Here is an 18,122-nt window from a genome sequence, read left to right as displayed (position 1 = left end):
TGGGTTGTGTTCGCTGAGTTTGATTATGTCTTGATCTCGGTGATGGTTCTTTGTGATCAACCTTGGTTGGCTTTTGTGTACTACGATTGTGTGTTTAGTGATCAGGTACTTGATGTTCGGGAGAAGCACAGTGTGGTCAGATTTCATTCGGAATGTACGTACATGAAGACAGAGGTAAAGAAGGTAGGATGGTCTGACAGTCCTAGTAGATTCTTTACTATGTTGGATTCATTAGCATAGGCCCTTAGAGGCGGTGTGAGGGAGCTTACAGGTGGAGGTGTGCACAACCTCAAGGTGGAGCTTGCCTCGTGTACTCGTGATGCAGATAGAGCATTATGAGTGAACTTGTGATGCTAGTTGAGCGTTATGAGTTGTTATACTTGGAAACGAGTATGTGATGGGTCTTAGTTGTAGACTTATCGGGATGGGTCTTGGTTGGAGACTTGTCGGGATGTATGGCTTATGCTTGAGCTTTGCATCGGGTTTTGGCTTGAGAATGGTTTTGCTTCACTATGGTTTGATAAGGTAGTGGTTGACTACGTGTTCTCGTCAAGGTGGAGATTGCTGAAATGTGGTGACTCGAACAGAGTGAACTCCGCGGGGCGCGGAGTGTGTTCTACCTCTGTTTCGCGGCTCGCGTAGTTTTACAAGGCTCGCGTAATGGCGGTTTCTTGGCACGTTTTTTGGGCGGTTACTCTTAGTCTTTGACGGTTTTTTGTATTTTCTTAGCCGTAATTTCTTTTTATTATGAGGTATACTATATAAAGGCCCCATGTAATTAGAATTAGGATGAGATGCAATGCAAAACACAAAGTGAGGAAAACTAAGAGAGAAAAAGCTTGGAGAGCCATCGTTGTGGTTTCTCGTGTTCATCTTATAATCTCCCGGTTTATAGTGAAAAGTTTATTCTCGGTGCCGGTGGATGTAGCTATTACGTTGATAGTGAACCACGTTAATTTCTCGGTGTGATTTTCTTTATTGTTTGTTTGAATCTTTATTGTTTCATTATTGTTTTTCGATCTTTGCTTCCGCTGTCACACAACAAAATCTAATGATCTTGGTTTACTTTTTCTTACTAAAAAAATACAATCAAACAAATGTAATCTTTAGGAGAGTAACGTATTAGATTTTTTGCCATTATTTTTTCATTTATTTCATTATTAAGAAAATTTACAACAAGGATGCATGACATATAAAAGAAGATATTTAAAGTTGAATTATCAAAAGAATGGATGAAATCTAAGTGACTTGGTCGCGATGACAACCTGCTTAGGAGATGATGGTAGTTGTGACATACTGTCCTCCCTTTAATAATCATTAGAATAAGTTTAAAAAATATAGGAGCAACTGTCTTATAATATTAATAGTATCTTAAAAATGACATGCTTAATGAGAATTTACAATTAAGTACGAACGTAAATACTTTGATTAATATATAAATTATTTTAATTTAGTTTAAAATAAAAACGTAATAAAACTCTCTTAAATGAGATTTCACATTCAACTTGAATTAAAAATAGTATATTCCAGTAAATCAAGATCCCATGTCTATTGAACAAGACAGAAAAATAATCCCACTTACGCGTGCCAGCTAATTCTATAGATCATTTCATTTGTCATTTGCATTGACTTTTCCCCATGTGAAAGCTAACATTTGTCATACAAAAAAAATTTAGAAACAAATAAAATACAAATGAAATTTAAAAAAATTTAACTAAAAGAATATGTTTATTGTTAAAAAAAAAAAAGCGATTAACAAATATCATAAATTCAAGACAAGTTTTCATATAAAAAATACTAATTTTTTATTAAGGTCGTTCTACTGTGAAACAGCTTCAAGTGGTTCATATCTAAATTATTTAGAAAATTTTCCTTCTTATACAAGTGGGAATTCAGTTTATTTCATTATTCTTTTAATAATATTTACTAATAAATTTTTTATATGAATTCATCTCACGGTTAGATAGCTTATAAAAGACGGGCCGAAGCAAAACCTACCTCAAAAACAAAACAATTTGTAATATGGCCATTTGATGGGCCATTATTTGGCCAAATTTTATTTGAATAAATGCCTATGTTGGAGTAACGCAAAAGAATGCTATACAATTAGGGATGGAAGGGTAATTAGTCTTTATGTAAATGGCGATTGACGAGAATCTTTTCAGAAGGTAGTAGAGAATGATTCTCAAGCCCTGGCTTAATTATGACCTTGGGCTCTATCGGCTCAAACTTAATTATATATCCTAATAATTAATGTTTTATATGTTCCATTTTGATCATTGACATTAAAATTCATTTATCCCTTCTTTTTTTTTCTTTCCATTATAAAAAATACATAATAAAAATATATACATTCAGAGAAATCTAACGAGATCTCACATAGATATATTTTATCTTCTAAATATGTGTCAAAAACATTAATAAAATGTCTTTCTCCTTATGATGGAATATTCCAAATGGAAAGAAGATTAGAAAATGGAGGAAATATTATTTGTGATATGAAAACCAAGCAACCTTTTGGGCTTTTAAGTACTCATAACTCTTAACTAATTCATGCTCCTATTAATTAATCTACTTAATAAATGAACTTATTAATGAGGGAGACTAAATGAATAGTTTACTAACACTCCTTCTATAGACTTGTGATCTTCATTTCAAGTAAGTCTGAGTTTTTTGAATCTTCTCTTTAAAAGCGCTTTGGTAAAAATGTCAGCTAATTGATCTTTTCCATCAATCTTAACTATCTTGACTTCACCGTTATTTTGAGCATCTCTAACAAAGTAATACTTAATATTCTTTGTCTTGTGATGAAAAAAATAGATTCTTAGGAATTGCTATTGCAGAATCACTATCACAGTGGATAACTGTAGCTCCTCCTTAGCTTCACCAATATATATATGACATTAATTTTCTTAGCCATATTGCTTAATTTACAGCTTCATTAGCCACAATATATAATGTTTTCGTTGGAGATTGGTTTATTGTATCTTGCTTGAGGTAGTAATCATATCATGAAGAGACCTTACCAATCACTATCCTGTGAAACGAACAACTCTTAGTGATGCATCCACTTTTTATCAGAGTATGTATTGGGGCATGACCTAGCCTGTAGTGCTACAATTCAGTTTTTCCAAGTTGGTGTATGTCTGTAATACTAAATGGATTTACTGTTGCATTCAACACCTTCTTCAGCTCACTCAACGTTTCTTCCACCAGTTCATTTTTTAGGTAGTACAAGCCATTTTTGCTCTTTCCAACTCCCTTCACCTCAACATTCAGGGTGCTTATGATAGTGCAAAACCCATTGAAGAAATTTACCTTGTACTGATTATCCTTCACAAGCTTGGTGACGAAAAGCAAGTTGTTCTTGAAGTCACTAACATGTAACATATTTTTCGGCTTCAAACTATTTTTCAATGTTACATTACCGCAGTGAGAAACAAGTTTTAGCAGAATTTCATGGAATTGATCTTAAGAGACAGGTTGTGTGCCTGTTTTGATACGATGATGACGAATATCTCTATCATTGCACAAGTATGGAAATCAGTAAATGAGGTGTGTTCCTCTACTTTTGCTTGTCCTTTCAGAATAGCCCTCGAGGCATATATATATACAAAGGACAAAGCATAAAGCCTATACAACTAGCAAAGAAACAAAAACACCAAAGAAGAAGTAAAACACTTAAGTGCCCATCAGCAGTCATAAAGAAAAAAAATTCACTTTATAACATATGAATTACGTTCATAACCGTTTGCATAAACAAGCAATATCACAATACTTCAACCCAAAAATTAGAGTTTTTACATAAATTAACTAATTAATAACGAATAAAACTACTCAATAAGGATACAAAAAAGTAATCAATGAAGTATACGATCGCTTTGCTTCCCAAAAATGCCACAGCAAAGAGTAGATCTAAAATATTGGAAAAGTAAAGGCAACATATTCCAAGCCAAGTTTCCCACTACAGCCAAAGCACCCACTATAATCACAATTATAGACCTGTGATATCCAAACAAAAGGTAGATTGCAAAACTAAAGGCTGCAGTCATACTTATTATCGAAATAAAAAGCATCATCAATCCAAAAATCAACCTCCTAGGAAGAGCTAGATGAAAGTCTCCTTCAGAGTATCGAGAAGTTAGGATTGACAAAAACAATATAACGGCAGTGACTGACGTGAAAAGAGAGACTGAGTCTGTGACAGCAAATGCGCGAAAGCACCAATGGTGGCTTAATTTGGGGTATCCATCGTTCGATTCGCCGCCAGGAACACGAATTGCTGCACTAAAAACTACTGTTGTTATAAGTGTGGAGGCAACTGTGCATGCAGTTGCTGTGCTTTTCATCCATTTTTCTCCGTCTTTGATTAAGTCTTGGTGTGTCTCTCTAAAAACCATCCATGGGGTTTTTCCATCTTTGTTTTTTGCTTCTTTTCTAGCAGGCTCTACAAATTTTCTTACTTCCTGCAAATATATGCAAACTACATGTTAGATAGAGTATACGCAACATATTCTGATGCTCTAACTATAAACGTGAGTTTTTTTTTTTTTTTTTTTTTTTTTTTTTTTTTTTTCCTTCTGTAGTCTTAACATGGTATCACAGCTAACCTCAAACCATTGCAGCTCTCTTTGAACTTGCAATGCTGAACCCGAGACAAGTTTAAGTCGATCAGGACTTGGCAATTGGCCGGCCAAGTGTAATATGTTATTGTTATCATTTTTGTTGGTGTGCCTTGTTATTAAATGCTTGTAATTGCTCATTTGATATATAAGATTGAAAACATTTTCTCGACGATGCAAGACAGCCAATTCAAATATGTTGCGATTCTCATCATCTGAAGCCCAAATCGCCGGAGGAAATGCTTCTACAATCTCTTCTATAATCTCATGAGTGCCTAATTTTGCTGCAATAAGTAGCGGTTCTCGAAACATTTCAAAAGCTTTCGCATCATCTAATTGTAAAATCTCGTCACTCAAACTCCTGGTAAGCAAAATTGCATTACGATGTATTTGTTTTTTTTGCCAGCAGTTCCAAATAAGTTTAACTGTGATTTAGAGATATATATGTTAAGTTCAACAAAATAATCGGGAAAATACGAGGTGTACATGTAGGGATGAACAAAGTTTGATTTAAACCAAAAACCAAATCGGAACAAACTGTAATTTTAATAATTTGTGTGGTCTACAATCTAAATGGTATAGTTTGATTATTTTCAAAAAAAAATTATGATTTGCGGTCTGGTAGTAGGTTTTATTTTTCAAACCAGACCAGAACGGACCGTAAACCATACTGTGACCAAAAACAATAATAAAAAAAAGGTCGCTATCTAGATATTTCGAGGTGTAGCTAATTTTATATAGTAATATTATATACTTGAATTATGTTGATGCAATCAACTAATTACATATTATTATATTTGATGATTGGGGGTTCGAAATATTTGCATAAATACATATATTAAATTGGAGAAAAATGTAAAAATAAAAAACTGTAGATCAGAATGTTGTAGAATGAATCGGTCTGGTCCGGTCTAGTAATTTAAACAGTTCGGTCCCATCTAGAAAATTTACATATCGAAATTTTTTGTTTTGTTTGATTTTTTGTCAGACTAGACCAAAACGGACTCTGTGCACCCCTATAGTATATACTTCGATAATAAGCCAATGAGATATTATTTCAAAATCATATAACAATGGGAGAAATGACTCCAATGACTTATAAGATATGATAAACTTTCCAAAAAACACACACAAAATGTATTAAATCAAAAAATAGTGGTATTATCCTATTTTTTTCTAAATAATCTTTAATTAGTTTTGAAATACTCTCTCTGTCTTCATTGTTCTTCCCATAACTTTTTTCGCAAATAATTTTAATTGTGATTTTTCAAAAATTCTAACAAGTTGATATTTAAACATATATATTAAGATGAATCTTTAAAGATCCTACATGAATATGTTTTTTATATAAATCGATGAAAAATCATAATCAAAATTTGATACTAAACTTTGTAAATTTTATTGGAGAAGAACATATAAAAACGAGGGAAGGAGTATTAAAGAAGTACCGGGATTATAGGTGGGTGTTTGTCCACTAGGAAAAGCTGTAGACTTGCTTGCTAGCACGGTTAAGGGGGAATCCATATCCGGTACTTCGGTTGTGGCCATGTCTGGGTAGCGCTCGACCAATTTGAGAGCAATATCTATTTATAAGAAACCATGCACAACAATATTAAATCAGAGATCATTAAGATTTTAATTATATAATTCGAAAACTTGCATGAGATAAGCTGAACTTTCACCTTACAAAGTTTATTAGATCAAATTTAATCAATTCAATCGTTAGGACTAATATTACATGGTAAACAACATAAATTTAATTAAAATAGTATACGTATTTTATTACCAATTTTTATACATAGGACCTTGAATTATGTGCTACATATATATACGAGTATACTAAAATAATACATTATTCTAAATGACACACTTCGGTACTACATAATTATTTTTCTCCTCAAAATTTAAAAGCGGTAGCGGAAAAATACTCAACCAAAGGAGACAAATATGTGTTTAAATTACATTCATATAAAACAAGATAATTTTCTTGATGAATATTAATATCTTTTAACTTTTAATTAATATATATTTAGACGAACTTATATTTGATTACATATTTATATCAAACACATTTGATAATAATTAAATGATTTTTGTCAAATTATATGAAACGAATAGTAATAATTGAATTAATAATTGATATTTAGTTTTTTTTAAACCTTTAATATACCAAACCATCATACCTAGTAAATTTCGCTTATAGAGCTAAGGTCCGGGGGTAGATGACATACAAACCATACTCGTGTAAAATTAAACAGGATTTATTGTGAATGCGATCATATTAACAGGGAAACACGAGATGCACATACTTCATAAGTCAAGTAGATATATATCATCCTAAAATATATGACAATGGAAAGAAGAACTTCAATAGCTTATAAAAGTGCGTGCACCAGCTTCAATTTGTTGATGTGGGATAAACAATCCCAACACTCCCCTCACTTGTGAACCCCCGTCAAGTTCGCTTGTGTGGGATTAATTAAATAGGGTAGGAACGCCATTTTTTTCGGACCTATCATTTTTAAATTTTAATCGAACTATCGGCTCAGATACCATGTTAGGTCGTGACTATTCGTCACATGATCGGCCCGTTCATGATCCCACTCGTTGTGGACACACCCACGGGGCATTCGGTGGCTCGGGCCCACAAACCCACGGGTAATGAGCATTGACTTGCATACAGCACTAGATGAGCTTCACTATTTCTCAAAACCATATGGTACTAGAAGGATGACGCCCCAAGCATTATATACAAGTCTACAACTAACAATTTTATAAATAATATGGGATCTTTCTCACATGTAAAATATTTTCAACCGGCCGTACCTCCTCGTAAGAGATCAATATAATTAATAAAATGAAGCAAGAAGAAATTCAGGATTACTCACCAAAATACTCAGCAGTAATAACAGCAATAATAAGCATCCCACCAGATTTTCCAATGAAAGGAGAAGGATCAATATCATCTCTTGTAACACTCAACAAATACAAAAACATATCCCTATGACCAAACTGTGCAGCCCTATGAATAGGCAACCCTGATTTCCCAAAAATATAAGGCAATTCAGGATTTTTGTTCACCAGCAATTTTGCAGCCTCAAGATTATCAACAACAGCCGCCACAGAAAGAGCAGTTTCCCCATTTTGATCAGTTAAGGCTAAATCTTCAGGAGACATTTTCTTTATTAATGACTCCACAAATTTGATGTTTTTTCCTGCACCAACAGCTATGTGCAGTGCAGTTTCTGACGCTCTTGTAATCTTAGCAGATAAGGCTTCAGGATCTTTATCTAAGAACTTTCTAGCTACTTCCCAATCACTTCTAACTGCTGCTTTGTATAGTGGTAAGTATCCTCCGAAATCCTTTAACTTGTTCTCCACTTGCCCTCTTGCTCGTCCAAGCACTTGTAACAGTTAAAGTTAATATTAGATTATAAATATATTTACAACAACTATGACGGAGCCTTCTTTTAATTTTCTCAATTTTGACAGAGAATTGTCAATCAAAAATTAGACCAAACCAAAAATTTTGATTTGAGAATTTTCTAGACCGAAATCTTTTTTTCGACAAAAATAGTGACATAGTGCTTGTTTTGTCGTCAATGTGGCAGAAAGGTGACGACAAATCTTTATTTTGGCGACATTCACGACAAAGTGGGTGGCGACAAAGATTTTTCGTCATATTTGTCGCTAAATATTATTAGCGACAAAGATGGCTATAAATTAAATCTCTTTGTCGTCATTTACTTTTAATTTTGTAGTGGATATAGGTGTATTATATGTTCTTGCATTTAGTTATCTTCTTTAGGTTACTAGTTACTTAATCATTCCATCTGTATTTCTAATTTGATTTGTCCCATTTACTTTTTTACTTGAATGATGTTCATATAACTTTCTTTTATTCTATTCAATATGTTTTCTTCCACTTTAAAATCTAATAGCTTAATATCAAATCTAATAAATAATCATTTAGTTTTTAATATTTACTATAACTATTTGGTAATAAAAATATGGCTAATCCATTGTATACAATAATTTTATAAACTCTAATTGTCCGAGTTTTAATCATTACTCTATAAGTCTATATTAGACTTAGATAGTTAATATTATTACTTTCATTCACTCTAATGTATTAGAGTTTTAATTATTTAACTTGGTCATATTATCACTTCATAATCTAATAGCTATATCAAGTCTAATTAAGTAATTTAATCCGATAATATAATCGACTAACAACTTAATCTGATACTGAACTGGACGATAGTAGCGCATAACTGACTCCTACTCAAAAAGTAAGGTCTAAACCCGATTTGTGCCTGATAAAACCAAACTGGTTATTGAATTATGATAGCTCAATTGGAACTTCAATCGACTCTGAACTAGAGAAAATCCAATAACCTGAAGACCCGATCTTAAACCAACTCGAAACTAATCGACCCCACTCGGGCGTGACCTGGTGCAACACGTATTTGAAATGTAACCGATCCGAAATCGTAACGAACTTAATAACATACGTTCAAAGCCAATTTGATCACCCGAATGAACACCTCTAAATTTACTACTGATTTTATGGAATTAATATTTAGGCACCACAAATATTAAAGATGATTATACTATAATCATAAATTCTATTAATTTTATTGTATAATAGCATAAGGTAGTTTTATTGTGAGCATGTCATTTGTCTTTTTTTATTGGACTTTATTAATGGAATTTGAGTGATTGACATTTACTTTTGAATTTACCATATTTACGAATTTGAATTTTTGGAAAAATTTATACATTAATGGATATAATAAATTACAATATTCCAATTACTCTATTATATATAAATGTATTGTTTAAAAAATTATACTAGAAAATATATGATGTACTTGTAGAAAATTATAGTTTGATAAATTATTGGATTTACACTATAATATATATGATGTACTGTTTAAAATAGTATATTGCGAAATGTATGATGTACTATGTAGAAAATTATACTGCATAATAAGTTACATTTATTTCAATTATAATGTGATTTAGGAAATTACTGGAAGTATATGATTGCCTTTTTTTCTAGCAATTATTCTTTAAAACTGAAATGACATAAAATTTATTTAATAGATCATTAAAATCAATCATTGATATTGTTAGACCACCATAATTATAATTTTGAATTTTAGGAAAAATGTCAAGATTATTGAATTTAATGTCAATTTGGCAACAAATATTTTAATGCAAAAAAGCAGACAATTGTAATTTGTCTGTATGCAATCAGACTATCTCAACTATTAAATATAGTGCAATTAAAATTTAATCAACTAAAATTATTGTCGTATTTTCGGTAATGCAATTATTCCTTTTAAAAATGTATTAACACTTTAATGGCAATAATTACAGTATAAATAGTCTAAAATTTAATATTTTATTAGTCTAATTTTTTTAAAAAATATTAACGTATTTAAAATTCGTGCATGATACGGGTTTCTATCCTAGTATAATTATAATAGAATTACAATCTATAAAATTTACAAGTTATACTCGACTACGTCCATTATTGAAGTGCAAGGTTTGGATCTACGATCCGGACTTCCTTAATTATGCATGATATCGGATATTGACTTCAACTTAAAAAATTAACTAAAAGGAATCTCTATTACTGTATTACGTTGTAAGCGTTAATTAGTTACTCTATTTTTATATGATTTATTCATGTGGTTAGTGGTATTGTCGTTTTGGATATATAACAAACTAGAAATTAATACTCCCTCTTATTCACCTTAAGAGTCCCATTTGACTTTTCACAGATTTTAAAAAGAGTTAAAAATGGGACCCTAAGGTAGGAAAGAGAGTGGTATTACGGGTTTTTAATGTAAGACATGAAAATTAGTATGGGTAATGGAGAGTATAATTAAAAATAAGATAAAGCTACCAAGGGCATAAAAGTCAAAAACCCATACCAAAAATAGAATGGGGACAATTGATGTGACTTGACTATAAAAGGAAATGAGACACATAAGCTGAATAAAAGGGAGTATACTTCATTTTTAATTATTGATTTATCCAAAGAAGATAGCAAAATAAAAACTGTATTGATGGATTTATTCATATATAATTTCATATATTTTAGGATTTTGTTAAACATTACAATTATTTAGATACGTTGTAAAAAGGCTCATGAACATATTACATATTTCAACTCTTTAATAATATGAATAATGACGTACATAATTCAATTGCTTTGTTTCTTTAATATTAGAGTCCACATTTCTCTTTAAAATTTTATATTTACACATTGTATAAATCCACCGTAACTTGGGTATTACAAAGGTTTGTTTCACAATCTTACAACTTTTTAAAACATAGATTCTGGATTTTTTTTTAAAAAAAAAAAAAAAACTAATATCAGCAAAAATAATTCTTTACATTGTATTACAATTTAGAAAATATTAATCAAACCATTAAGGGAAAATCTAACAACAGAAATGTAAAAGCTATTTTAATGTAGATTTATATTATGTTTCATTAGAAAAAAAAGGAAAAAAAAAAAAAAAGCTAAGGAAATGGACCAATTACATTTTTCTCATTTTATATACCAAAAAAAATGAACAGAACATAAATAGACGAAAATTAAATGAGAAATTTCTTACACATTTTAAACAAAATAAATATTTATTTTAATTTTAAAAAGATTAAAAATTCAAATGACAAACACTCGAATCATTTTTATCCTTCCTTTTCCTCCATCTTCTTACATTCTTTTCCTTTTAAAAACGTTATTCAAGCACAACGGTAAGAAAAGACATATATATATATATATATATATATATATATATATATATATATATATATATATATATATATATATATATATATATATATATATATATATATATAGACTTAAAAGAAAAGAATATTTAAAAGTATTATAATGGGTTAAAATAAAACTTACATTTTTTGCTGGAATCAATGTCAGTCGTCCCTTGGCCACGTTCTATATCTGTCATTGATCTTGAACAGCAGACTCCCATTGATCTTCTGTTCGCACAAAAACAATGCAAGACTTGAAATTAATTAACGTAAAGTTTGCACTTTGCACTTTTTTATGGTAATGTTTTTGTGGTTCCTAAAGCTTAATGAATAGCTTCTTATGGCTTGGCAGCTTGCATATAATAGCTGCATTATTGAATAGTACAAGACAAATGATTATACTGGACATTTTTAATAATTTAGTCAATGATTAAGGCATATATGGTTGACTTTTCCAATTAGGGCTGCACACGGTCCGGTCTGGTCTGGTTTGACAGAAAAATCAGACCAGACCAGAAATTCCGGTCTGGAAATTTTTCAGACCAGACCAGACCAGTCAAAAGACCAGACCGGACCAGACCAGACCGTTCTAGAACGGTCTGGTCTGGTCTGGTCTACGGTTTTTTTTTTTTTTTGAAATTTTTTTAATTGAGTGAGAATCTAAGATAAACGATAATCTGTAAACAAAATACATCATCAAATCCAAAATACATCATCATCAAATACATCAGCAATATCCTCCATCAAATACATCATCAAAATTCATCAGCAATAGCGACTTGCCGACTTCATCCATGAATATGCATCATTGCATCAAGGAACATCAATAACTGAAGGAGCCAAATTGATCTTCGATAACTCTATACAATAAAAACAAACATCAAAAAATATGATTTTTATAAAATAAACATAATACTAATCATGATATGAAAGATCACATACCGTTCTCTAGTTGTGCTATATCCTCCAAGCACTCCTCAACTTTTAGAGAAGAAGCACGAAGCCAATCTTGACAAGAAATAAGAGCTTCCGCCATCTTTGGACTTAATGAACTTCGAAATGAATCTAGAACTCGACCTCCAGTACTAAAGGCACTTTCCGATGCAACTGTGGATACAGGAATGGCTAGCACATCACGAGGTACAAGAGAAAGAATTGGAAACCTTGAACTATTGTTTTTCCACCATGTCAAAATATCAAAGTCATCTCCATCTTCTTCTGTAACCTCATCTAAATACTTGTCATTAGAACTAGCATTGTCAACAATAATGGTCATCACATTTTCAAGACCCCAAGCAAGCAAACATTTCTCAATTGCCTTCCCAATGGCCTGACCTTTATGACTTGAAATTGGACAAAAGTTTAAGATTCTTTTATTTAACTTCCAATCATTATCAATAAAATGCGCAGTTAAACACATATAATTAATTTTTTGGATTGAAGTCCATGTGTCAGTAGTAAGACATACTCTCCTACAATTAGTTTTTAAAAAAGATTTTAGTTTCAACCTTTCATCCAAAAAACATCTCGTAACAATCTCTAGCAACAGTCATTCTAGAAGGAACCACAAACTTATTTTGCATCTGTGAGCAAAAGTACCTAAACCCCTGGGCTTCAACAAATCTAAAGGGAAGTTCATCAACAATTATCATGAACGCTAAGCCTTTTCTACAAGCCTCATAGTTAAACATCCAACTCTTTATGTGAGCTTCTTGTTCCCCTTATTCATTAACACTTGATTGAAAACTCAATTGTGTTTGAGTAGCATTTGATTTGTTATTGAGTGAAAATCTAGTACACTTACTTAAATGTGCTCTATAAGTACTAGTCCCATTTACACTAGGATTACACTTATATTCACGACCACAATAGTTACACTTACATTTATTTTCCATGTTTTTGTTTGTAAATTTGGTGAAGTGATCCCATATGTCGGATCTTGGTTTCACAACTTTTTTCCTTTGTTTGCTCATAACTTCCTCCTTTTTGATTTCATTACCATCTTGATCATCCACTTCATTTTCATCGCAAACTATAAAAGGTTCATCCATCGACATCGCAAACTACAATTGATCATCAACAATCTATTTAGTCTACAAACGAGTAATACCAACATATTAGACAAATGAACTAACATACAGTGAAATTGGGCCATTTAGATTTAATATCAGTTGCTATATCATGTTCACGGGAATTGGCTGTGAAATATATGTGAATTATATTCTTGTATGTTATCAGTATCATCCCCATTTATCCACATTCCCTTTCTAAAAGAGTCAAGATTGCTTAGTCAAGTTGTAACACAGGCCACCAATTATTAACATAAAATGCCAAATTGTCAATAGTAATTAGTTTAACATTTGATCGCATTCTCAATTTACAACTCATAAAATGCCAAACATATATTTCAATTCATTAACATGAAATTTAATACTGCAAATTTCAATTTACATTCTCAATTTAGAACCCTAATTCGTCCAATACTGCAAATTCCAATACTACAAATTCCAATTAACATGAAATTTAATACATGAGATTATTTCATTTAACATTCAACTGAAATCAACCAAAAGCAGAGATTAAGCAAATAAACAAAATTGAAAACTGTATATTTAGAAATATTTAGAACCCTAATTCGAATTTAAACAAAAACTGATAAAAAGAACCCTAAAAAATCAAAAAATCAACCAATATACTTACATTACGAGATTCTACACTTGATTCCGTGGTGAATGGTGAGATTGGAGAATGAAGATTGGAGGAGGAGCGTCGAAGAACCACAGAAGCAGAGCGTCGTCGATGGGTTGAAGCTTGAAGAGTTGAAGGAAGCGAGGAAGAAGAAAAGTCGATGGCGACCTGGGCTGCTGGGCACTGGGCAGGAAGCGAGGAAGAAGAAGAGTCGATGGCGTGGCGTCTCAGACCTGGGCAGGATGCGAGGAAGAAGAAGAGAGGATGCTGGGCCTGGGCAGCTTTTCTAATTTACGGCAGCAGGATGGGTTGAAGCTTTTCTAATGTTTGCCCTAATCCCTAATATTAGAGTCTATTACGGTTTATTGGTCCGGTTTGGTCTACAAATTTAAAAACCGGGACCGGACCGTAAACTGTTTAAAAGAAAAAAAAAATCGGACCAGACCATTCAGACCGTAGACCAGACCAAATACTTAAATTACGGTTTGGTCCGGTTTGGTTTACGGTTTAGACCAAACCCTGTTTAGCCCTATTTCCAATAGTTTAATAATTTAGTGTTTATTAATAATTGTTATCATGAATATTAAAAAAAAAAATGTAAGCTCGATCAATCTGGTTTTGCCCACGATCTTCTACTGCATTTGATCGCAATCATAACTTAAAAACAAAAATTAGGGATTTGAAAGCAATCAAGATTATGCACACAATTGAGATCAATGTGAGTTTGATCGAAAGTTGGTGAACGCTTTTTTATTAGATTGTAGCCGTTTTTAATTGAGCAACACCTATGTTGAATCTGCACACGTTAAGAAATATTAGATTTGGCGGGTATTTTTTAACAGTCTTTTAGGAGAAAATGATTCGAGTTTCCCTCCTATGAAATATTATTCAATACAAACAAAGTGTAAAGGTTGAAACCTAAATTGATGATCTATTTCTTATTTCTTTTTACAAATTTATATATTTTGGAGGCAATTAGTTCATATGTTCAATTAATGTACTACAGAGTACAATTATAAAATACAAAAGTAGTCTTGTATGAGACTATCTCACCATGAGATGAGCTCATGCAAATAAGTCTTGTATGAAATCCTCTCATAGTGAGACGGATCCATACAAATAGCCCATTAGTAAAAAAATAAAAAATAATAAAATAATAAAATCTTTTTTTTTTTGATATAAAAAAAACACAATGAAATTTAAATTCACACTTATACAAAAACAATTATTTCAAAGATCACTTCCTTATATACAGCTCGTCTAATATGAGACCATCTCACCATGAGACGGGTCTATATAATAGACCATTTCTTCAATTGATTACTGTAAGATCATAAGTAATCGTTTTAAGCTTATAAGTAATCATTTTAACACTATTAAAAGTAATTATATTAAAATTATAAGAGATCACTTTAACGTTATAAGTGATTATTTTAAGACAAAAAAATATATATTGGGTCAGCCCAATAGAAATGATCTCACCCTGAGACCGTCTCATTTAAGAATTAGTGTCTTATATACTTCCTCCATTCCATTATACTTGCTACATTTGACTTTTTACGCAATACAATGTATAATTTTACTCATTTATATATTGAATTATACACATTTAAAAATGATAAAAAGTTAATATTTTTAAAGTACGTGATTAGACGATATAAACAAGATCTCACTCGACTATATTGTTACTTACACATTGGTCGCAATACACAAAAATAAGCTTAAATGATATATAAAAATAGTACACACAACCAAACTATAGCGAGTAATATTTCAAAACGAAGGGAGTAATTGTCGAAAAAGAAGTTTCTGTAGAAAATTAAGGGTTAATTGAGTGTTCTATAATTCCCTAATTTCCCATTATTAAGGAAGTTTGTTATAAATAGAACATGTTATTCCTTTTTTAGAAATATAAGTAAATACTATCCTACAAATCAGAATCTCTCTGAGTTTTATTGTTTTTCAATTTTTTTTAAATCTGTCCTCTAAATTTTGTCCAATTTTCTCATCAAATCTTTCTAAGAATGGCATCTTCATCAAGATCTTGTTCTTCATCCGAGAACAGGAACACGATAACCCTAACGAGCTCAGATGGATTGACCTTCGAAATCGAAGAAAACGTGGCAGTGCAAATGAAAACAATCCGTAGGTATTTAAAAGATCTGCCTGTCAACCAAAGAAAGTTTCGGGTGCCGACAGTCACCGGACATGTACTAGCGAAAGTTATCGTCTACTGCAAAAAGCATGCGGAAAACCCTAATTATATTCAAGAACTCAAGATTTTGGATAAAAAATCTGTAAACGAAAATGATCAGTATGCACTTTATAATTTAGCAAATGCTGCAAAAGATTTGATAGTTAAGTCATTGATGGATTTGACTTACGATACTGTGTTTGCCTGCTTGGAATCCAACAAGAGTAGGAAGAGAATTATGAGGTTCATTTCTAATTATTTTTCTTGGTTTTAGCATAATAAGATAAGATTCATAATTTATGAGTTAATGCCAAGATAATTATGTTTAAGAATACATAATATTTCTTTCATATACTTGTATGTTTACAAAATTAATTCAATCTCTTCCTATAAATGAATTATTTATTGGACTTTGACATGATGTTGTGTTGTGTGATTTATGGTAATATGTTGATGAAAATTGAAAGGTAGCTAGGTGATTCTTGATCAACAATGTTGGGAGAAAATACATATTGATAAAGAAAAAGAGTATTGGATGAATCAATAATTGGTAAGTCAATAACGAAATCAATGTTGTACGATTTACTAATGTGCATGATTATTTTATCAATTTAATTCTAGTTGCTATGATTAAGTGCATGAATATGTAAACCTTAGAAATACCAAATACTAATGATCATTTTTCTTTTTCATGTCATTAATGTATTCGAAACCTTCCTCATTGATCGTATGAAGATTGAGCCTTACAGCCTACTAGTTCCCTTTTTATTTGATAAGTAATGGCAATTGATAATTTATTCATCTCTACATTCTTCACATGAGTATTCAAGTTGGAAGCAACATGACAAATACAAAAGTGATGGTATGCATCTTGGGGGTGGGTCCGAGGGTCCGCCATTAACATCATTCGTAGAAGCTATGATACCTTAATGGTGATTACATATAACACATCCCTCTTCTAGTGACCCGATGTCGAATTCATCCTATAAACTATGACCAACTATTTACATTTTATTTTTCAACAAGAGCAAATACATCTTGAGAACCATCTTGGCTCATTAAACCGAAAATAAAATCTAATATGTACTTGCGAAAAGAAATTAATATCCAACAAAACATAAAATTTATGACAATACTAAAATGCATTGGAATGTTTAATTCACAGATTCCTGTAGTCTTCCTGTCTCTCTTCTTAGACCCAACTACAAATAACCTGCTAGTTGTCGAATGACAACAATATTGCACATTCCAACGGACTTAATAATCAACACACATCAAAATTTTATATTTACACATTGTAGCAAATCCACCGTAACTTGGGTATTACAAAGGTTTGTTTCACAATCTTACAACTTTAAAACATAGATTCAGGATTTTATTTTTATTTTTAGAAAAAAAAAAAAACTAATATCAGCAAAAATAATTCTTTACGTTATATTACAATTTATAAAATATTGATCAAACCATTAAGGAAAATCTAACAACAAAAATGTAAAAGCTATTTTAATGTAGATTTATATCGTCTTTTATTAGAAAAAAAAAGGAAAAAAAAAAAAGCAAAGGAAACGGACCAATTACATTTTTCTCATTTCGCATACCAAAAAGAAATGAAAGGAAAATAAATGGATGAAAATTAAATGAGAAATTTCTTACACATTTTAAACAAAATAAATATTTCTTTTAATTTTAAAAAGATTAAAAATTCAAATGACAAACAGGCAAATCATTTCTATCCTCCCTTTTCCTCCATCCTCTTATATTCTTTTACTTCTAAAAACATTATTCAAGCACAACGTTAAGGAAAGACATACATATATATATAT

The 18,122-nt window shown here is 31.3% G+C and overlaps 2 protein-coding genes across 2 annotated transcripts; one reads left to right on the top strand and one right to left on the bottom strand.

Moving 5' to 3' along the window:
• Window positions 1-3,756: 3,756 nt before the first annotated feature.
• LOC130823159 (ankyrin repeat-containing protein NPR4-like) lies at window positions 3,757-11,733 on the bottom strand. The gene is made up of 5 exons (XM_057687783.1): window positions 11,560-11,733; window positions 7,511-8,026; window positions 6,071-6,205; window positions 4,611-5,047; window positions 3,757-4,466 (listed from the first exon to the last, which is right to left on the bottom strand). Exons 1-5 carry the CDS (start codon window positions 11,636-11,638, stop codon window positions 3,861-3,863), a joined length of 1,773 nt encoding a protein of 590 aa, XP_057543766.1. The 5' UTR covers window positions 11,639-11,733; the 3' UTR covers window positions 3,757-3,860.
• Window positions 11,734-16,129: 4,396 nt separating this feature from the next.
• Window positions 16,130-17,474, top strand: LOC130823241 (SKP1-like protein 7). The gene is made up of 2 exons (XM_057687868.1): window positions 16,130-16,542; window positions 17,465-17,474. The coding sequence occupies exons 1-2, from the start codon at window positions 16,130-16,132 to the stop codon at window positions 17,472-17,474; spliced, it is 423 nt and encodes a 140-aa protein (XP_057543851.1).
• Window positions 17,475-18,122: the final 648 nt, after the last annotated feature.

The sequence above is a fragment of the Amaranthus tricolor genome, chromosome 9 (assembly GCF_026212465.1).
Source record: "Amaranthus tricolor cultivar Red isolate AtriRed21 chromosome 9, ASM2621246v1, whole genome shotgun sequence".
In the NCBI taxonomy this organism is placed as follows: Eukaryota; Viridiplantae; Streptophyta; class Magnoliopsida; order Caryophyllales; family Amaranthaceae; genus Amaranthus; species Amaranthus tricolor.
The sequence above is the reverse complement of the archived record's forward strand: the minus strand, read 5'-3'. Positions and strand labels throughout refer to the sequence as shown.

Excerpts from the sequence above, each read along its gene's own strand:
- LOC130823241 (XM_057687868.1), top strand. The coding sequence starts at position 16,130 with ATGGCATCTTCATCAAGATCTTGTTCTTCATCCGAGAACAGGAACACG.
- LOC130823159 (XM_057687783.1), bottom strand. The coding sequence starts at position 11,638 with ATGGGAGTCTGCTGTTCAAGATCAATGACAGATATAGAACGTGGCCAA. Across the intron at positions 8,027-11,559 it reads CATTGATTCCAGCAAAAAAT|TGCTTGGACGAGCAAGAGGG; the intron begins GTAAGTTTTATT and ends AACTGTTACAAG. Across the intron at positions 4,467-4,610 it reads GAGAGCTGCAATGGTTTGAG|GAAGTAAGAAAATTTGTAGA; the intron begins GTTAGCTGTGAT and ends ATATATTTGCAG.